The following is a 22,699-nucleotide window of genomic DNA, read 5'->3' as shown; positions in this document are numbered from 1 at the left end:
TTCATTTAGTTTACTTTTGTATGCTTCTAATCCTTTTTCTTCGTTATCATTTTTACATCTCAATAGTTTTGTTTTGTTTTTTATCTTTTATTGTTTTGTTTTTTGATAAACACGTCTCATAGGCCTTTAGATGACTCCAATTTGTTGTCCTATATTTGGCTTTATGTATTGTATTTTTTTGAACTCATGTAAATCTAAGATTATATATTTTTTTAATAAAAATAGTGAAGTTTCACTTTCGTAGGCAGCAGGACAAAGCAAGCTCCACACAAGTTGCAGCACATGGCCCTGAGCATCCCCACAACAATTAATCCCAAATTAGGGGTGAGCATGGATTGGCTTGATTCGGTTACATAGTAGAACCTGGAACCTTTCTGTAGGGCCAGTTTTAGGTTTTTGGAACTGGAACCTACCCTATGAAGGTTGGTTCCAGGGTCAGTTCTGACCTTGGCAGTTTTGCTGTTTACTCGTGGAGCCTGTTCTTTTTTTACTCTTCCTTTGAAAAAAAAAAAAGAAACATATTTTTTAAAATTTGATTTTCAATAAATATAATTTAATATTATAGACTATTATAATTAAGTAATTTACTTTGTACATATTATACACATTTATTAAATATTAAAATGAAAACAAATGATTAAATCATTTAATTAACTCAATGGTCAAGTGAGAACATGGCCTTTGGGTTTAAATCTTCACATCCCAAAAATATTTTGAGGTTTATTTCTATGCAAGTTCGGTTTTAAGGTAGGTTCATCAGGCAGATAATGTTTTATTTATTTATTTATTATTTTGTGAAGTATCAATTCATTAAGAGGAAAAGTACAACCAGCGGCTGTAAAATGGAGGTACAAGACAACAAAAGTTTAGTAGATTAGATCCCGAGATGCGGAGCAATGATGTGGCATCTGTCCACACGACCAGTAAGCTAACATTAGTGCACACCGCAAGATCGAGTGCCAAGGTCGGTACAAACGTTCTATATTATGGTGAAAATTGGGCATATCTATCATATTATATATTTGTCTTATTAAACAAAATAAGTGTGATAAATAAAAAAATATTTTTATTTATGGTGAAAATTAGATATAACATTGAAAATTGAGAAATGAAACACTTCTATATGGCTGGTCAATGGTTTGAATATTTGGGTCAAATGGGTCAATTCATAATGTTATAGTTCAAAAATAGAAAATGTAAATATTTATGGTGAAATACATTTTAGGTATATTTCTAACATTATATATTAATCATATTAAGTAAAAATAAGTGCAATAAACAAGAGAATTGCTTTATTAATGAAATATGAAATTCAAAACTGAAAAAAAAATGAAACAATTTCTATACTAAGGTGGTGGCTCAAAAGTCCAATCTTCCAAATCAAATGGATTAACCAATGTATGTATATTGTTATTGTTAACCTTTCACTTTTGTAGTGGTTGTCATTCTTTTTGTCTCTCCCTTTTTTTCCTTTTTAATAAAATTTTATTGTATCTTCCAAAAATAATTCCATAATTAAGTAATAAATAGTTAGATAAAGACCAAAGCTTTGTAGAAAATATTTGGTTAACCCCAGATGTGATAATTAAATAATAAAATTCTATAAAATATACTTTTTGTACAAAAGGATATAAGTATGAAAAATAATAATTCTTTCTATTAATGATGGAAATGGAATACAAAAGTAGAATAGTGTTAAAATAAAAAATCTATAAAAAAAAAGAATATTTCTTAAAGAAGAAGAGAAGAAAGGAGAAAAGGAAGAGAAGAGATTTGAGAGAGAAAAGAGAGCAATGATGTTGGCTGCCCTCTTCATTATTATTTATAGTCTAAAATAATAAAGAGTACAAAGACCAATATGCCCTTATAGGATGGTTAACACATAAAATAGCATAAAACAATTAAAATAACTACTCAAAAAGGACCCAACAAGAGTGTTGTGGTCCCCATTTCTTATCTAAATAATAAATAATAAAAAACTATCACTATAGACTACACAATTATCTAAAACCTTAACACTCCCCCTCAAATTGGGAGTAAATGTCACATAATCCCAACTTGCGTAGATTGTATTCGAACTTATTCTTTGCAACTCTTTTGGTGAAGACATTAGCCAATTGTAGTTCAGAAGAGACATAAGGCAAGTAGACTTCTCCACTACCCTTTCTCTTATGAAGTGCCTAGCAACTTCAATGTGTTTAGTCCTGTCATGCTAAATTGGATTGTGGGCAATATTGATTGCAGTTTGGTTGTCACAATATAACATCACGGGCTCCTTAACTTTTATTCCAATCTCACTCAGTAGAGATTTCATCTAGAGTAGTTTTGAAACACTATGAGCCATAGATTTATATTCAGCTTTTGCACTTGATCTAGCCACAATTGACTATTTTTTACTTTGTACTTGACCTACAAAGGTGTATACCCCTTATGGAGATCTCCTATCATCTAAGCAACTTGTCCAATTTGCATCTGTGTAGAACTCCAGCTTTAAATTTTCATGGTCTGAGAAAAGAATCCCTCTGCTAGGATGCTTCTTTATGTATGCAAGTATCCTCTCAATGCCTTTCTAGTGCTGAACTCGAGGAGCATGCATATACTGACTCACAACACTAACAACATAGGAGATGTCTGGACATACATAAATATAGTAGTTGGCCTTCCATCTTCTAATAGTTTCCCACATCCTTAACCAACTCACCATCCAAAGCATTAATTCTATGATTTGTGTCAATAGGAGTATCGGTTGGTTTAGTTCTTAGCTCCCTAGTCTCCTATATTAAGTCTAACGCATACTTCCTCTGAGAGATGAAAATCCCATACTTGGACCTTACAACTTCAATCCCCAAGAAGTATTTCAGTTCACCTAGATTCTTGATCTCAAACTCTTGTTGTAGTGACTTCTTGAGTGCATTAATCTACTTCAGATCATTTCCTATAACAACTATATCATCTACATATACAATCAATACCGACAAGAGTGTTTATCTTCTTTTTACAAAGAGAGTATGGTTGGATTGAGTCTACTTGTACCCAAAACAGATAAGTGCTCCTCTAAACTTGTCAAGCCATGCCCTAGGTGACTGTTTCAAACCATATAATGATTTATTCATCTTGCAAACTTTTCCCTTACCAACATTCTTATAAAAACCAATTGGAATGTCCATGTATACCTCTTGTAGGTTACCATTAAGGAAAACATTTTTAACATCAAACTAGAATAGAGGCCATGAATAGGTAGCTGCTAGGGACAAGAAAATCTGAACTGAGCTCATCTTAGCAACTAGTGCAAAAGCCTCCAGGTAATCAATACGATAGGTCTGTGTATACCATTTTGCAACCAACCTTGCCTTGTACCTCTCTATCCTACCATCAGCCTTGTACTTCACAGTGAACGCTCATCTACATTCGCCTGTTTTTTTGTTTGTAGGAAGATCAACTATTTTTCATGTATGATTCTTAATTAAGGCTTCCATTTCTTCTTGCATAGCTAATTTCCACTCAGATTTGGAGAGAGACTTAGTGGCATTCTTGGGTATAGACACAGAATCTAAGGAAGAAAGAAAAGCATAGTAGGAGGGTGATAAGGCATTGTAGGAGATATGGCGTGGAATGCAATGGGTTGTACACTTTCTCTTCCCTTTGCACAGTGTAATGGAAAGATCAAGATCAATGGGATTAGTTGCCATAATAGTATTAGTTATAAAAACATCATTATCAGGGGAAATAACAAGCTCAGGCTCAAGGGAAATACTTGGAACTGTATCAGCTGAACCTAGGATCTTAGATGGACTGACAGAGAGTGGTGCAGGTTCTTCTATTTGAGCATGTGTGGAGTCAACCCTCTTCTGGTGACGCTGATAGACTTGTAAGGTTGGCTGTAGTGGATCAGGCAGTGGGACTATGGCTGTTGATGGTGGAATATGTGGATTAGATGAAGGAATAATGACATTGGAAGATGGACATGCTGTGAGTTCTCCTCCCCAAAACATTCCCCTTGTGGAGAACCACCCAAGAAGAAGAAAGTAAACTCAAAAAGGTAACATCCATAGTGACAAACATGCTCCACGACACTAGATAATAACAACAATGTTCCTTTTGGTTTTGAGGATACCCAAGGAAAACACATTTCTTGGCTTTATGATCTAATTTCTTACGATGAGGACCAAGAATATGAACAAAGGAAACACACCCAAAGACTCTCAAAGGTATATGAAATATTTTCCCATCTAAAAAAAAAACAAGCTGAAAGGTACTTAAACCCCAAAGTGCGTGAAGGAACACAATTAATCAGATATACGACTGTGAGCATCTCCCAAAAAATGAATAGGAACTGAGGCACACACCATAAGGCTCCTTGCCACCTCCATAATATGTCTATTCTTCTTCTCTGCTATCCCATTCTATTGCAGTGTATATGCATAATTACTCTGATGAATCACACCATGCTAAAAAAAGTATGGGGAGAAGTCCTCAAAGTATTCTCTAGTATTATCTAATAATGAAGACTTTAGTCCTCACTCCAAATTGTGTGAGAACCATCTAGTTGAATTGTTGCACCAAAATGGATACTTCATCACATGATCTCATTAGATGTATCTAAGAATACCGTGTATAATCATTCACAAACAAGAGAAAATAGCGGTAACCAGCCATGGAAAAAATGTGGTAAAGACCCTATACATCAGTATGAATAATATCAAAAGCAAAAGAACTTATTTTATTACTTGGTTTAAAAGAATGTTTACAATGTTTTCCCAAATGACAGATTTCACATTCCAAAGTAGACAACTAAACAAACTCAAACAACTTTGGAAACAAAAACCTTAATGAAATGAAAGAAAGATGACCCATTGCCTGCCAACTTGGTCAAATAGGTCAATGGAGGGTCATATGGTGGCTATCCAAGTCAATTGTTCTTTTTGTTTTTTGTGCAACAAAGTGGTCTGGGTTGAAATATACTAAGAAAATTTTCTAGTTGCCAAGTTAATCAATCTGATTATTCAGTTCAACTGCAAGATGAAATCATTGATATAAATTACAAATAAGAAGATTTCAAGCCAAGGCCTTTATCTTGGAAGGTAACAAATCCACTAGTATGACATACTTGATTAGATGTCTTTGTTACATGGGTTTTGATAATTAAAAAATGCTGGATTTTTTTATTATTATTATTATTTGAAATTATCACGTGCAATGCACATTTACTTAGTAAAAAAATCTTGAAAAATAGGAGAATAAGTATCCTCCCAAAACTTCACTTAGATATTGAAACATCATGCTTTATGTGTTGTATGAAGGAGGAATTGCTTTCCATGGACTCGGATTCTTTTGGAAACCTCCATGGTCATCTACCCAACAGAGCAGCATTCTTTTCTTGTATTCTACCTATTCCTATCCCTTCTACCTCCTTTTTACAAACTTTTAGATGGTCTTTTTTCTCACTCAAGTCCCACAAGCCCTCATTATCTTCTAATTCTTCTTACTACTCAACTCCCAGAAGAAGCCCTCGTCATCATGAATTGTCTCCAAACACATGATAAAAGCCATAGAGAAGCTGGCCTTGGATCCTTGTTTCCACTCATTCCCATAATTGCCCTCTTTATATATTAAGCCAATATATATATATATAATTTAGTTGATTATCTCTTTTGAAGTCTGCTGATAATCCTGATTTTGCAGGCATTTGATAAGAATGCATTTTTGCACTAAAATCATGGGTTTCATGCGAACTGCATTGTGAAATAAACTACATCTACAGGGGCTAATTTGAAAGAAACAAGGGTCTTATACTCGAATACAATTAATTTATAGGGTGAGATTTGAAAAAGATGCACGCTCTTTTCTCTTGACATGGGAGATAATGGTTCATTCACGATTTTTTTTCAGACTGAAAGTAAATTACCATTCGATAACAGAACTTTCGATAGCACACATGAGCTACATTATTATATATATATAATCACATTATAGGATAGCAGACAACATGTCAACAGAACTTCAATGGATTCCACAACCAAGCGAAGTTGTATACATATGTGCTCAAAACTCTCAGAAACCACACTGTTATTCCTTTCTGTATCAAAATTCTTATCCTGACTGTGAATAAGGACATTGGGTTGGATCCAATCTGATAGAATTGGATTTGGATGTTCATTTAAGCATATCAAATCGGATTGGACCAATATTAAGAGGACCATCATGTTATATTATCGGGTTGGATATTATCAAATTGGATCCATTAAAAATCCTGTGTACTTTTAGATGTTAATCTGAACTACGTTATAGGTGTATTGGATCCAGTCCAATCCATTTGCAATAAAATAAATTGAAATAGATTCTTTTTTTTTATCAGATTCGGGTTTGATTGAATCCAGCTTACTTGTCACGAATTGACACGAGATTGGGTCGAATCGGACCAAAATTTGGTCCATTTGGTGCCTCGCCATGAAAGAAAAATATAGGTTTACAAAACAGGCAGGAAGATGGGAAAAGAATGAGGCTGTGACATACTAAAACTCTATCTCAAAAAATAAAAAGGGAAATTATCAAAAACTCATCATGACTTTTCAGCATTTCTCAACTCACCATAAACAGGCATTAGTAAATTAGCATTTTACCCTTTATTATATGCAACCCATTTTTTAATATTCCAGAAATACCCTTGATATTATTCGATCCAAAACCCATTTTCAGCTTTCTTAGAATACCTTCAAGTGGCAAAATAAGAGCAAAATGTCTCTCAACAAGTAGAAATCTGATATACAGGGCATTTGGGTGCTTAAGGGCATTTTAATCATAAAAATATGTTTAATAAGACTGATTTGCCATTCAGGGATAGCTTAATCATGAAAATTGCATTTATGCTGATATGAACAACTTCTGTTAATATACACTTACAGTGCTCTAAAACTCTATCTCCTTGTTATGAATGCCTTACTAGAAGAGACTTGTTTATATACAACAAAGGCAGTCATGGATGGCAAAAATGGGGCTAATTTATAAGGGTTGTAGTTAATAAATTGTAAAAAAATGAAAAAAATTTAAAGATACAATAATATTCAATTTGAACAGGGGGCTAATGTAAGAGAGTGGAGGTACAAAACATATGCAAGGACAAAGAGAAAAGATTATGGTTTTTGAACCGCTATTGACCCGGACGGTTAGACTGTTCAGACCAGAAATTGTTCAGGCAACTGGTTCCGTTTTACCCTAAACCCAGTCCCCGACAAAACCATTGATTTGGTCAATGACATGTTGACCCAGGTGGTCAAATTTTTAGCCGTTTTTAATTATTTTTAAAATTTTTTTATCGGAATGGACCATCAATTCAAACCAAATGGTCAAACCATTAATCCAAAAACTAGTGGCCAGAACAATTCCATTTTCAGATATTTTTTAAAACATTGCAAAAGATAAGACTGCATTCACGTATGAGTGAAAGATTGCAAACAAATGACAAGCACGTGCATAGAAATAAGATAATAATTAAGATATTAATACATAATAAATTGTCATTATCAAGTGTATTAACCTGACAATTTGGTTCGGTAGCTTAATCTAAGTTGCCGTAACTGACATCAGAGGAATGCGATAAAATAGAATATTCTTTCTCGTGTGGGACTAGGGAGGAGGACCAGAACCTTGTCTCACACCCACAAGGTTTCAGTTAAAAAGAGTATTAGCTTTAATGTTTTCTTCAGTTGAGGCAGAGTTTAATGAAACAAATCTACAATAAGCCATACATTGTGTGGACACTTTGATAACATGACATCCAACTGCATATCATGAATAGTGCAAACATTGGTTCCATGCATATATATGCACTTTGGTTCAATTTTGCAGGTTCCACAATCTAAGAACAAAGTTTGCATCCAAATTCCAAGATATATTTACATTTAAAATGAGAACAAAGTTTGCATCCAATATTGGTTAATGTAAAAAAGGTGGATCCCTTTATTTGAAGCAGCCACCCCTTGACTAAGTAGGTCCTTAATAAAAATTATGGTATAAAAAAATTTATGACAGCCACACGGGAAGGTATAAAAAAAGAAAGGTCTATTATTTCCCCCAATGAATTGAAGAAAAGAACTATTAACCATTGATCCATCAACAATTTATGCTTTAAAATGTGTTTTTTTTTGGTAATTTAAAAAATAATAAAAATAAAGTACTTTCAATAATTAAAACTTATAAATTGCATATGACATGCGCCTTGCAAATTCTATTGATCTGATGTACTTTTAGATAATGATTATATATTCCTGGAAATTATAAATTAATTACTTAATTTACAACAAATAAGAACATATGTATTATTTAAAGAAAATAAAAACATTACTTACATTAATAATTTTTAAGTTGTATAGGCAGTGATTAGCAATATTAAGAATTATTAGATTGAATTAACTTGACTTTTTTTTGATAATTTACAAAAGTAAAAAATCATTAAACATAAAAAGTGAAGAATAAATAAATAGTATAGAATGCAAATATAAGCACCTTCTTGCAATGAGAGCTTCTTCTTCTGTAAGAAAAAGAAAGAAATATTCCTCCCAGGCCCAGAGTAAACGTTATTCGAATGATGAGTCTACTAGAAAATAAGTCTCATTTAAGATAAAAGTAAACATGTAAACAACTAATCAGGGGGTTCTCAAACTCGAAAGCAATATATAATTATGAAGGAAAGCAATGTAATTAAGAAAATGATATCACACCTTTCTGTTAAAGAACGAAGAAGCCATCTGATTTGTTTGATTTATATTCCAATCCAAATGTATCTTTATAACAAAAGCCAAAAAAAAAAAAAAAAAAAAAAAACAATGAGACACACTAAATTCCAACTTCCTCCAACGATATTACTACAACTGAAAAGGCATGCTAGCATGTGATATGAGCACGTAACATACAAAGAACGTCGCATACCTCATCCATCAGCAACTTATCTCATGATTCCGTTTCTGACTTGAACTACTACTTCATCACAGAATAGACGGTTTTTGTTTCAATTTTTTAGCAGGCCACATCATCTGATGGTAGAAGAAATGTGGCTTGTTTGTCTATCTTCGATTTGCTTTCTTCCCTAATATGGAGCTATATAACCATATTTTGCCTTGCTCTGGATTTGATTCTATATACTGTATTAATCTATCAGGCAATGCCTGCCTCTGGGTTAATTCTATATAAATGGGAAGAAAAAATTAAATTGGATGCAAAGGACTGTGCAGAAGAGACTGTACTAATCAAGGGCAGCTTTATTCCATAGGCCAGTTATAGGCTTGGGCAAGCCATCGAAGAGCGGTCTAGTGAGAGCTGAAGTTGAAAGGGCTTGCAAGTCTGTTTTCAAACTCCACTTTGAAGTTGGCCAGATCGATGAGTTATTGCTTTCCTGGTCTTGCAAGTTGGAGGTGCTGGATGATTTCCGTACCATGCTGCATCCATTGGTCATGAGAGAGTCTCCCAGACCCACTGGAATAGGAGTCAACCACGCTGATTCTGCGTCAGATGCAAGATTGGTTCGACTAGCAGATTTCGGCCTTTGGGCAAGACCCTTTCCTGTTATTGCAGAGAACCCACTGCTGCCTCCACTATTTTCCTCTTTCAGTAGCTTTTCTGGTGTGCGAGAAACAAAATCTTCGGCTTTCTGCCGCCTACGTACAGATTTCTCGTTTGACCTCTCAGCCTCACTATCACCTGCTTCTGTAACCAGCAAATTCTCATAAAGTTCACCATTCTCAAGTGCAAAACTATTAAGCAAGCTTCTTGTCGGCCAATGCTGGATTGGAAGGGAATCGGAACTGGGAGAAGGTTTGGGCGGTAGTCCATCTTCCAAGTAATTAGATCTGCCTGATTTGTAAACTGCCATTTCAGTGCCTTCTAATGTACCATTACTAGTTGAAGGTTTAAGCCCGTAATAGCCCTGTAGGGTGCTCATGGCTGGAGAAACCCTTCGTTGGGGGGATTTCAACCTGAGGGACTGGAAGGATTCCAACAAGTCTGAGTGGGATTGTCTACTTGGGGTCTGTTCAATGCTGATCTTTCTGCAAGAAATCCCAAGTATAGTAGTAAGCCATCATGAACAGCTTATGTTATGTTTTATACCTAGAGCATGGTGGCTCAAATAATCTAGTAAAAATAATATCTAGTAAAAGAAATATTTTCACTTTTCTTGGTAACATTTTCTAAGTGTTCATCTAATTTTGTTGGAAAGAAAATGCTGATCTTGAGATTGTATTAGCATTTTCTGACATCAATGGAATCTAGAATGAATGACATTTTATCCAAGTAGAAGAATTTTGACACTTGTCTGAAAAAAAGAAAAGAAAAGAAAAAGAATTGATACAAGATCAAGCTAGACATCTTGAAGCGAAAGACTTAAAGCTAATCCAAGTTAGAACAAATTAACCATATATAGATCAAGAAATGTCAAGGTTTTTTTTTTTTTTTTGATGAATAGAAATGTCAAGTTTTTAGACACTTCATTTTCTAAGAATCCAACCAGTGAGATGTATCTTATTCTGATTTTAAATATAACATGACATTCAGGGTGAGAAGAATCTTTTATGAGTATTATGACAGCTACAGTTTCTAACATTCATGTATTTTTTGGGAAAGAGGAAAAGTTTCATTAAAAAACACAGATAGAATACAGCAAGTCCCCCAAGAGAACACCTTAGATTGGACGAGCACAACCAACAATAGAACTACAAACTATAGCCCCCACAGACTCCTACACCTCAACAGCATCCCCAGGTTATGCTGCTGAACTGAAACCCCTTTGCAGCTGAAACCCAGGAAACCAGCATCCCAAAAGAAAAAGAAACTAATTCTTCCACTTCCTTAGAGGTCTCTGTAAAAGCCTGCTATTTCTTTCAGTCCAGATAGTGCTAATCACTGCAGCTGGAACAGAGACCCAAACATTGCTTGCCAACTTTGAAAGACCTTGAACTTCCCATCTTCAAAGGAGGTCCAACACTGTGCTAGGCATTACCCAAGACATCTCCAGCACTGAAATATAATGTCACCAGAGATGGGAGGTATAAGTGCAATGGAGGAACAGGTGAATTGTTTCCTCCAAGCCTGCCCACACAGCAAACAAATCTGGTTAGGGACCTGCACCCCCTCTTTTAGACAGATTTGCTTTAGTTAAACATCTATCCAGAGTGGCAGCCCATGCCAGGGCATTAGCTTTTGAGGGGGGAATAGGATTCCAAATTCTGGAAGCAGGCACTGCAACAAGATTTCTCTCTGAAATCTTGAGAGCAAAATATTTAACTGAAAAAAGTCCATCTGCATTCCATTTCCAGCTCCAACTGTCTTCACTGCTAGTGTCCACTATCTGAACTGAAGCAAGCTCCAGCATCTCAGCAGATTTAATAATCTCCCAGTCCTGAAAATTCCTCCAAAAAGAACACCAGATTACTGTCCTCCCATTAAACTCATAGCAATCTGCCACAACTGCATCTTGATTATCAGCAATCTGAAACAACTGTGGGAATAACTCTGAAAGAGGGCAGTTGCTACACCAAGGATCTTTCCAGAAAGCCAACCTACCACCATTGCCCAACTTAGAAATAAGACCTCTGCTAAAACTTGGGGAATAACTCTGAAAGAAGGCAGTCTCTAACATACATGTTCTGTGTACATCTGCAAGAAAATTGTTTTGAAAATGTTACATAGACAAAAGTTTGATGGATATGTGAGCATACCAAACTTATAAGGTCAGATATTTAATATTTGTTAGAGATGCAAGGTCAAGGACAGGCTTCTCCTTTTATAATCCTTTACTAATGAATGGTTATTATGTAATTATACATGTATTACTCGTGAGTATAAAACCTATATGGTTGGCAGCTAGAACTTTTTGGTCTTTCATTCTTTTCTCCTCTTCCTTTCTTTCTTTCTTCTTCCTTCCTAAAAATCATTTTCTTCTACCTAGACATTACCATTTGGCATTCAAGAATTATATAGACATAGGATAGAACATTGTTATCTTATCAGGCTGCTGGCTGTACAGTTGGCAGAAATCCCAAGTGATGAAATTCTGCAAGTACTATTTAGACACATTCTGGTGAAAATTTCATGATCATTGGAGACTTCTATGGTATCTTTTAACATTTTATCTACTGAAAACAGCATTGTCAAGTTGTTTTTTATTGTTTGTGTCAGATATTGTGCCAAATCTAGCTGCCTAACATGTGATGGGAAGGACTCTGTACAGGAAGACTTGAAGAGTTGAGGAATTGCCCTCACAGAGCCGGGAACGAATGAAGTGAGAAACTTGTGCATTGTCATACAGATTCTATCAGCTAATAAAGGGAGTGGTAATACAGTCCTCTTCATTGAACACAAAGACTGATTATCTTTTAAAAATGAGGCTGCATGGCATCATTTTGTGAACAAATCAGTGTTTAATACCCTTGAATCTTGTTATTGATAGCCTATCTTCAAAGCTCTTTAACCATGGTAAGATTAAATTGAAATCATTCAAATTCATTATTGTATTATCTTAGCTGCATTTCCTCCATATATCATATAAAAAACAGAATGGAAAATCTTGTTCTTTTCTTTTTTGATAGCAAAATAATAATTTCATTAAAAGGAAAAAATACAAGAGGAAAAGGTTATAAGACATCACCTAAGAGGAAAAAGAACACAAGAAAACAATGACAGCTCACTCCTCACACATAGAAACCAGAAAAAAAAAAGGAAAAAGAAAAACCAACACACTTGAACATCATCACCCAAAACCAAACAGACCAACTAGAACCCCACAGACACCCCCCCGTCAGAACCAATAAAACTCCCACAACCAACCTGTCACCAGCTTTACTAATCGATCCCCCAAATCCTCCAATTCATCCCCAACTCCAGGAAAGCTCTTCTTGCAAAACCCCCCACCGCCCCCAAAAAAACCCATTATTTTACAAATTTGAACTTCCTTATCGACAACTTTTTCCAGATCCAATTTTTTCTCTACCATCCTCACTTTGTCAAGATTCTCAACACCTGCTTTCCTCCTTGAATCTTCTGCAATCTTTTCACAAACCGATTGAATCTTACCTTAATTTTACTTGTTTTCTCTTATACAACCTTTTAAATTTGTTACTAGGACAAACCCCAATAAGTCCTTTATGCACAAGTAATTCTTGGTTACATGGAAAATATGAGAATTAATTGTGCCTGTTAATTTCTTCAACAGCATCAGCAAACTAAACCTCAGTCCTACTATTACCAAAAAAAAGAACTCAGTCCTACAGCCAAGGCCTTTCTAATCTTCCAAGTACCCAAAATTTTCTTGGAAGCTTCAATGGTGCATACTCGGCTACAAAAAGTAGCAACCAACTCTAAGCCATTGCCCCACTACACCATTAGAATTCAAAGAAGAAATACAATTGGAAATCTCAGGATCAACTTTCTCAATGTTTCCATCAGCTGATTTTTGATGATCCTCCCCAATTGATGAAAGAGAGCTCACCTCCTGCACCTCATCAACATATACAAATGTAACACCCTCTTAAATAATCTTCACTGGCTCCTAAACAACCACAAACTTTTGAAATGTATTGGTCGCACGGCCCACACCATCTTCCGAGTCTTCCCAATCCAAATCCTTGCTCTCAAATTGAAATGCACCCTTCTAATTACCATTCATGCCGAAGTTCTGATCAACAACTTCAACTCTTGATTCAACTTGTATATTAATCAAGTAACTTCCTTGATCCTTCTTCAACCTCTTGATCTGAGACAGATCCCTGGAGTCGGCACCACCGCCCACTTCTACAAACAGGAAATCTTTCCACTGCTTTGCACTTTCAATATGGTGACAAACCAGATCCATTCTTCCTTTTCTTTTTCTCTGCCTCGAAACCCTACCATTTTTCTCCCAACGATTTTGCTTCTAGTCCATTTCTTTTCTTAAAAATAGAAATTCATTTGCCAAAAAAACCCCCACCTTTTTGCAAATAAATAAAACGTGGAATAAAATAGAGATGAAAATAGGTAAAATACTTCCATGTTGATGTGGGAAAAGGTAGGGGTCATACAAATTTCATATCTAGTGGTAGGCTTTGCAAAGTTCAGGGGCTTTGGGTGATTAAACATGAAGAATAAGGATGAAGAAGCAACTAGACAGCTTGCTGTCCACAAAAGAGAGAGAGCTCTTGGTGTTAGGGTAAATGGAAAAATGATAGATCACTTAGAAGAAGAAATAGGTGAGAGAAAAGGGGGAAAGAGAAGAAATTCCTGGTAACAACCAGAATTCAATAAACCAACTTTATTTCAGCAAATGAACTCTCTAATTTGGACTACAAAACTGACCCAAAACAATGTCTAGTCACTTCAAAACAAAAACAAACCCATAGGGACATTCAAACAAGGACTCTTGACTCCTAAAAACAACTCTAATGGCACCTTACTAATCACATTAAAACTAACTTAATGTGAAGACACCAGAAATTACTAAAAATAGTAAATCATAATATCACTATCTGATAGGTTTAAAAGTTGGTGTAAAAAGTAATTTCAATTCATTAACAATATTCAATTTCTAGAAGACTTCAAACCCTGATCTTGAGATGCCTACAACTTCAATGAAAGAATTGCATCTTGTTTGGACCCCACTTTTGTCTTTTTCCAATTTTTCTCCCTTGACATTTCTACAAGATGAAAATGAAGCCAAAAGACTTTTTCAAGCCATTACTTCCTTTTTAATATGTGTTAGCTTCTTTCTAGGCTTCCAAAGAGGCCCAAACTGATCTAACCAAGCACATGCTACTACAACACATTTTTTCATTTATAAATCTGATAACATTAAATCACCCCCCACACACTAAAGGCCCTCCCAAAGAACTCTAATAGCTGCTAACTCCTCCCAAAATTCTTCTCTCTCCCTATCAGAGTTTGGTCCATAAACATTGGTTAAGGCCCATTCCGATCCATCCACACTCAATTTAATGGTAACTATAAAGTTACCAATAAGTTCTACTGTACACTTCATCACCTCCTTCCAAATTGTAACAATTCCTCCTGAAGCCTCTCAAGATTGTGCATAAGCCCAACTTAAACCCCAACACCTTGCTGACCATGCATTTCTTACCCACCTCCTTCCTATCCAATTCTACTAATTTGGGTTCCTGGATTAAATTTCTCTTTCCTGACAACTTCCCTGATCAACCTTTTTTTCCTTGAACTCGCCCATCCTCTCACATTCCAAATGATTAACTTCATAAGGAACACCTAAACACAATACCCAAATATTGCTCTTTATTAACATAGTTTCCTCTCTTCCTCCTTATACACCCTTTCTCATAATCCATTTCACATTTGAGCCTCTCCACCTCACCCATTTTTTTCTTTCTCCACTTTGGTGTCTCTCCTTCCTTCTTATTAGGAATTTTCTTATGATCCGAAACTATCTCTTTTTTTTGGCCCTCTCTTCTATTCCTTTTTTATTTATTTGCCCCCTCGTCAGCCTATTTTTCCTCCTTTCCAAGGACTGAGGAAAGGAGTATCACCCTCCTCAACCTTTCGGATCCTTGTCCCTAGCTCCTCCACCAGTTGATCAAACAATTACATTATCAATTCCTAAATTCTCTCTCCTTCTTCCTTAGAATTTTCTATAGTCTCAACATCCCCTAACACTTCAGTTTCTAGCACAGAATCACTAGACATAGTAGCTTCTAGACAAAGAGGTGGACTCACCTGCAGGCTGGACAACAAGAGCAATTGGGGAAGTGGGGTTGTTAGCCAAAATAAAATCAAAAATTGAAAAATCTTGACACAGCGTACCAAGAACAGGGAGAATCAAGAGACCAGTAGACCCAACGTCCCAACCAACAAGAGGGCTTTAAGTTGGGAGCTACCTCCTCCAAATCAACATTTGTCAAGCTTTTAAGGGAAAGGGGAGTGTTTGCAGCCTTGTTGACCAGAACAGGATAAGTAGAAGCCAATCTACAAGCACCCTGGCTTTGTCTCATATTAAGAGAAGGATCTTCTCTACCTAAAGTAGAGATGTTTGCCTCACCGAGAGAAACTTTCAGATCAGAGATCTTTTGCAGTCTCAAAAATTTTTGAGCCAAGGTTGGTGAAGAACCACCAAAGAGTAGACTTGTGCAAAAACCCCTTTCCACCATGAAGTGCTTGCCAGGTCTGCTCTCAACACTAACAATACTGGAATCTTTGTAGATTCATCACCACTCTTCTCCTCCTAACAATTAACCCACTTTGAATCAAATTCATCTTTGTCGTCTTTTTTCCTTTCATACCTTGGATTTTGATGGTCTAGGCTAGTGGAATAAGAGATCGACCTTGGTCTCCAAGCAAACCTTGTCTCTGCATTCTCATCAAGCTACCTATCTTCAAATTGGGGTGTATCTGGGATGATGATACACCTCCCTTACTGTCTCTTGTCCCTCTGGCCCTTTCTTTATTGGTCACATGTTGATCTAAGTTCTCACGTGACCCCTTTCCTCTTTGTAACCTCAGCCCATCTGATTTCTCAGCTTCTAAGTTGTTAGTTCCTAATCAGAGGTCTAAAATTCTTAGCCCAGTACAAAGACTATTTAACACCTGTTTTTAATCTCACCCCCACAATGATTGTCTGGTTCAGCCCTCAACTTTTGGATTGGCTCAGTACTTGGTATGGGTAAGTTAATGTGCTCCAAACTGCTTCAAGAATGTTAAACTCCTGGTTATTTATCCAAAAAAAAAAAATATTGAACTCCTGGTTGTGCATTTACTCCATCTGTTAGAACCCCGATAGGTCCTACAACCCTCTATTGTTTTGCCTTTACTTGCACGCTTCTGAAATCTTTCAATGTTACCAACCAATTTTGAATAAGCAAATCCCTATTATCCATGTAAGTAATCTTCTTCAAGCTCTTCATCTTCCACCCCCTAGAATCCCTCCACAGAGTAGCTTCAATGGAGGTCAAGAGCCAAAATGAGTAGAAGCTATTACCACAAAAGATGTCAACCTTCCATGGATTTTCTTTAGGCTTTACTCCACACACGTTCATGGCCGCTAATCAAAGGTCTAAAGTGAAAATTCCTTCAATACGTGCCTTGCATAAAGAAGAAATTGATTCAAAGACCTCCATCTTCCACAAATGGAAAAGGTAGAACAACCCGAAATGGTAACTCCATCTTCCACAAAGACATCCTTCGAATTTGAACCAGGGACCATCTCATAACTGTAGCCACTCCAGTACTCAGCTGAAAATTCAACGCTCTGATATCCAGAATGTTCCCTACTAAGCCTAACAATGCTTTACAGTCTTCAAAAGGAGTGAATATCACTGGACCTTTTATCTTTAATTCCTTGACCAGCTCAACTACTATTTCTCTCCAGTTTTCTGGTTTCTTACGTATTTCAACCACCAGCTTCTATTCCTAATCCTCCTCTGTGTTGTATACCATTTTACTAACTCCCAGTCCATTCACCACAATCTGTTCTCCCAATTATACTACCTTCCCAAGACGATGTTCTATTACATTCTCTGAGCTAGGTCCTGCTATTTCTCCATTTTTCTGTTTTATCTCACTCCCTTCCTTCATCAGAGTCAGAAAGTCCTGTAGTAGATTTTTAATCTCCCTCCAGCTTGATCCATTCCTTCCTTCAGGAAAGCATACCAGCTAATTCTTGCCTTCCCCAAAAAACTCATATAGAGCCAAGAATCTGCTGTTCTTGTTCCATCTTTTTTCTGCAAAATACCTTCTTCCATCCTCTTCTTTTGAACTCTTCCAAGGCAAATCCTTACCCACTTGTAGTATACCATCCATGAACAGTCAGAACCACTCGATCACCTCCAATCCTACCAATAGTACCATGGCTCTTCTTATTTCCCTGATCGTCAATGTGGTCTCCTCATTCACTCTGTGCCTTTTGAAGAGCAGGCCCTTTGCTTCAGCCTTTAGAGATCTTCTTCAAGTTGCTGTCTGAACGAACTCCATAACCTCAACTTTACATACTACTACATCACATGTACAGCTAAATGTTTTGAGACATCAAGGTGGGAACTGTATTCAGTATTCCTTACATATTTATCTATTAATTAATAAATTCATTTTTATAGTTTTATTAATAAATTCAATTATCTTCTTAGTGATACATAAAAAGAAAATTTATAGTTGGAAATGGGTGTGGTGGTTTGGGGATTACCCTTGAAATCAATGCTGTCAAAACATCTAGGTGATCGCCCAGTTTAAAAGGCCATTACCAAATGCTGGCTCCATCTAGAAGTGGACTAGATACAGAAACCAAGCAATGGCCCCCCTAGGTGAATGCCCACTTTTGCACAAAATGGACTAGATACTTGCTCTCATACTCAAATCCACACTCATACTTGTCAGCCTGAAATTATACCATTACACCAAGCACTGGTCCTATGTAAATGTCTATTTTATGTATATCATAAAGTGCATACATGCTATTAAATAGATTATCAGTGTTGTAATATGACCTAACCAAGACAATAAGTTGCCTGTCTGGGGGATCACCTAGGTGGCTACATTTTACAAAACTGCTTGAAGCAGATAATTATAAAATATAGAATAAAAAAGCAAGAAGAAAGACGTTATCCTGTAGCTGTCTCTCTAAGTAGGGACCAGGCTTGGGGAATAATGTTGTAAATATGTAGTCCGACAATAATAGTTAAATTTCAGTCTGTGGCAGTATTTACCGGTTTGGTGTTCCCTTCATTGTAAAAACTTTGGAATGTTGGGGTTTATGACTTTCACTTGTAACATAAATGCCTAATTACTGTTGCTGATAAAAAGAAGTGGCCGGAACAACATGCAGAATGGGCAAGAAGATATCCATCAATCATGATGTTTGCTCTTAGATATGTCATCATAACTTGTGCTTTTAACAAAGCGTTCAAGAAGTTTCCTTATGAACACAAATTTTTAACTGATCTCTAAAAGTTGATTGTTTGAGGAAAGAAATGAGCAAAAAAGAAAGATCTTATGTCCCTTGAATTAAGTCATAAAAAATCATTGCATAGGATACCATCTACAGCAAAGGAAGCAAGGAAGTAATACAAAAAATCACACACAAACAGAAATCAATAATTGGATGCCAGCATGCCATTGAGACATACAAGGTATCTTGTAACTTCCAAGACATAAGAAATGGTTATAACATGATAAGTTAAATGATGAAAAAGAGTAGAAAATGAAAGTAATAGCTCTTTATCAAAATTCATAAATAATACCCTTGGGTAACTAAGCCATTCGATATACTTGAAGATGGTGGATGCCTTCCTGGTAATGGTATCCGCAGCGACTTGAGAGCAAACATTTGACGATCTGTGACCAAGCCATTCATTCTTTTAATGTCTGCCACCTGAAACACCACGACAATTGCACCCCAATAAAGATAGAATCAACCATCTCAATATATTGACAGAAAACAATAAGGAATGACTCTCCTGACACATACAACAGCCAGTCTTTTCAGTACCAGTATGCAGGAGCAGGAGTGGAAAACAGGATACAGGAATTAAACCCAGATGTCACTAAACACTGTAATAAGAAAACATACAGCATGGAATAACAACCATGGACTACTTTCCCTCACAAAAACTGCATAATTGTCACATCAGTTAGGCTATTCCATTAATGGGTCATAACCCATCTTTCCGTACTTCAGATAGTAAATTTTCCACTTCGTGTTCCCGATATATGAGAAATCTAAAATCAATCTTTAGCTGCATTCCACATTTCTCCTATAATAAGATGGGAATATGTAAAAATTATGCCACAAGGGCAGCTTGTGGGCTACAACTCACCAAGGAAATACATTGAAATGTTATTGTAGAGATGTTTACGTACCCTGTACCAGCTATATGCATCCTGTTTCTTCAGGACAAGAAAGCATTTCCTTCCTTTGTATTTTTGTTTTACATTTATTCTGGATAGCAAAATCATGTTATTTCTGTTCAAATTTGTTTCGGTCCCAAATAATTAGCTCCATACAATACTTCATAACAAAGAGAAACTTTCAGGACAATATATCTTTCCTTTCCCTACTCCAGTTTCCAATTCAGCCTCCTTTGCAAAACAGTGTTTGGATTTCACATAAATAGAGATCACAGAGAAAAGTGAAAAATCAAACTACCTATTTGTACGGGATCGGAAAAGCCATTTTTTTTTCTAAACCATACATTCAATAATACAGAACAACATAAGGAAATTCTCTTCATTGAACATTATCTTTCTTTTCTATGGATCTTGTACCTCAACTCCGTATTTGATGGCGACGCCGGCAAGAGTATCGAACTTGGACACATAGTGTTCAATGTAATTAACGGCACCATTAGACGAAGATGGCGACGGGGATGACGAAGGAGTTAAGAAAAGGCTCGATGGCATTGTCGGATGGTTGCCTCCTACTCCGGCCACCCGATCTACAACATGATTCCCATTAACCCAACCACTATCAGTCAGCATATCTAATACAACCCTCCCCAACCAGTCAAACCCTAAAAGCCTTTCCTCAAAACATCAAAAATTCCCCTTCGTATCCTCATTTCTAACCCTTTAAAGGGAACCCAACATTTAGAAAACCTGAAATTCCCCCGCCCTTTCCGCAGATCCGGCAATGACGTAGCAAAATCCGATCAGAATTCACAAAACTCACTGTATCTCAACGCAGAAAAGACGAAGTTTCGCCCCAAAAGTTAACGTTTCCACCCAAAATGATCACCAAAACGAAGAGGCGAAGCGCTAGATCGACTGAAATTAGGGTTTTTATTATCTCCTGATCGGATTCAACTGTACTTTTGGTGGAATTACGCTTGAAAATGCGTGCTTTCTTCAGATATCAATAGCATCCGCTTCAATGAAGAAAGTCAGAAAGGGCGGAGGGAGAGATTCCGGGGCCGGAGGGGGGTTCGTAACGTGAGAATTTATACGCGCGTTTTATGCTACAAAGTACACGTGTCAGTACTGTAGTGGTTTGAAAGTTGTGCTTATGGTATTTCAATCCTTTCAAAGATAAAAGATGGATCGGGTTAAACGGTAGTAAATCCGTCATATCTCCCGAACCTATCGAATCGGTTCGGGGGCATCTGCAGTTCTGCTTCTGCACGGTCTGGTTCGTATTTAGCGAGCCGAAGACAAAAAAGATAAATTACATACTGCCACCTTATAATATGGGAGTACTAACATTTAGCCCACCAAAACTCTCATTTGTTACAAAGACCAACCCTGAATTTTCAGATTTCAACACTTTTCTCCTGCCTTGTTGACAAATATAACAGAAAAGGTAAATTTACTGAAATGGCCATTCAGAGTGAGCGAGAATTAATATTAACATTAAGGTTCAAAGTATCGACATGTATTGGCTCATATTGGCTGATACATATCGTTCCGAGACCCCACCAATATGCCCTTATAGTGGGTGTATCGGGGGTCTGACTGGTTCAGGAGATGGAGGAGACCTAAACCGACCCCTCTAAACTGGTTTCAGAAAAAAAAATAGTAATGATTCGCCACGGCGTATCGGTTATATTGATATTTTGAACCTTCCACACCATTCATAAAAATACATGAGGCCTACAACTCTCTCAGTGTGGGCTCCAGTCATTGGCATGGGACATTTTCATTGGTTTCATAGCTTATTACATAATTAAGGCATTCAGCTAATCCGAGAATCATTATATTTCTTGTATTTTTCAACGTTTTTGTATTTTCATAATTTTTCTTTTTTATATTTTGTTATATTTTCCTCTTTTTCTTCAATTTTTTGTTGTATATCTTGTATTATCTATAACTTTCCACTTTTCCCTTTATATTTTCATTTTATGTTATACTTAATTTATTTTATTTATTTATTTGCAAAGTTTACTAGAATCAACCAAAAGTTTATTTGTCACAAATGAAAGTTTGGGGGGTAAGTGTCAATACCCCCAAAATACAAGGTGGTAGTAAGTAATTTTCCCAAAAAATGCAGTATCTCTGATAAATAAATAAATAAGAATGAAACATTTGTTAAAGTCAATATTTCCGAATGAATTCCTTATATAATTCAAAATAAGTTGATTAATTGAAGGGAAAATTCCCGATTAGTACCATGTATTTTTGGGCCTAATGCCATTTTAGTCCCTGAACTTTAAAATGGTGACAAATCAGTATCTGAACTTTTAAAATATGCCAATTCAGTACATGTCATTAACCAGTCATTAAGTGACATTTTAAAATATATAAATGCTCAACTTTCTTGAACAGAAGAGGCAAGGATTTATGACTATTCACTTTTTTATCAACATTTGGATGGTTGATAAAAAAAATTAGATGATACTCAAAGGTCATTTGTATCTTTTCAAATGCCACTTAACGGTTGGTTAACGAGCTGGTTAACAACAGGTAATGGATTGGCACGTTTTAAAAATTTGAGTACTGAATTATTGTATTTTAAAATTCGGGGACCAAAGTGACAATAGGCCCAAAGTATAGGGTACTAATTGAAAATTTTCCTTAATTGAACCATAAGCATGAGAATGTGGGGTTTAAATCTAAAAACAACCACTTTGTTAGTTTAAATCCATCAGTCTAAAGGGTTACTTGATGATAGCTGAAGTAGATGAAATGAATGACTTATTGCTTAATTAATTTTTAGTGAATAAATAATTAAATATTCAAGAATATAATAATCAACCTAACTTCAGCTTCAAGTCTTCAACTATTAAAAATTTAA

At 36.1% G+C, this 22,699-nt stretch overlaps 1 protein-coding gene across 1 annotated transcript; it reads right to left on the bottom strand.

Moving 5' to 3' along the window:
* Positions 1 to 8,724: 8,724 nt before the first annotated feature.
* Positions 8,725 to 20,884, bottom strand: LOC148864182 (Peptidoglycan-binding LysM domain-containing protein). Its single transcript, XM_088981481.1, has 3 exons — positions 20,239 to 20,884; positions 19,215 to 19,345; positions 8,725 to 10,040 (listed from the first exon to the last, which is right to left on the bottom strand). The coding sequence occupies exons 1-3, from the start codon at positions 20,449 to 20,451 to the stop codon at positions 9,239 to 9,241; spliced, it is 1,146 nt and encodes a 381-aa protein (XP_088837607.1). The 5' UTR covers positions 20,452 to 20,884; the 3' UTR covers positions 8,725 to 9,238.
* Positions 20,885 to 22,699: the final 1,815 nt, after the last annotated feature.

The sequence above is a fragment of the Nelumbo lutea genome, chromosome 3 (assembly GCF_056320005.1).
Source record: "Nelumbo lutea isolate HS-2025 chromosome 3, American lotus-T2T, whole genome shotgun sequence".
NCBI lineage: Eukaryota > Viridiplantae > Streptophyta > Magnoliopsida > Proteales > Nelumbonaceae > Nelumbo > Nelumbo lutea.
Note: the sequence above shows the minus strand (reverse complement) of the source record. Positions and strands in the feature narration are given on the sequence as shown.

What these genes read in the sequence shown, in the direction of transcription:
- LOC148864182 (XM_088981481.1), bottom strand. Translation starts at nt 20,451, where the DNA reads ATGCTGACTGATAGTGGTTGGGTTAATGGGAATCATGTTGTAGATCGG. An exon ending in CCATCAAATACGGAGTTGAG is followed by an intron (nt 19,346 to 20,238) that starts GTACAAGATCCA and finishes GTGGTGTTTCAG; the next exon opens with GTGGCAGACATTAAAAGAAT. An exon ending in AATGGCTTAGTTACCCAAGG is followed by an intron (nt 10,041 to 19,214) that starts GTATTATTTATG and finishes GATTTCTTGCAG; the next exon opens with AAAGATCAGCATTGAACAGA.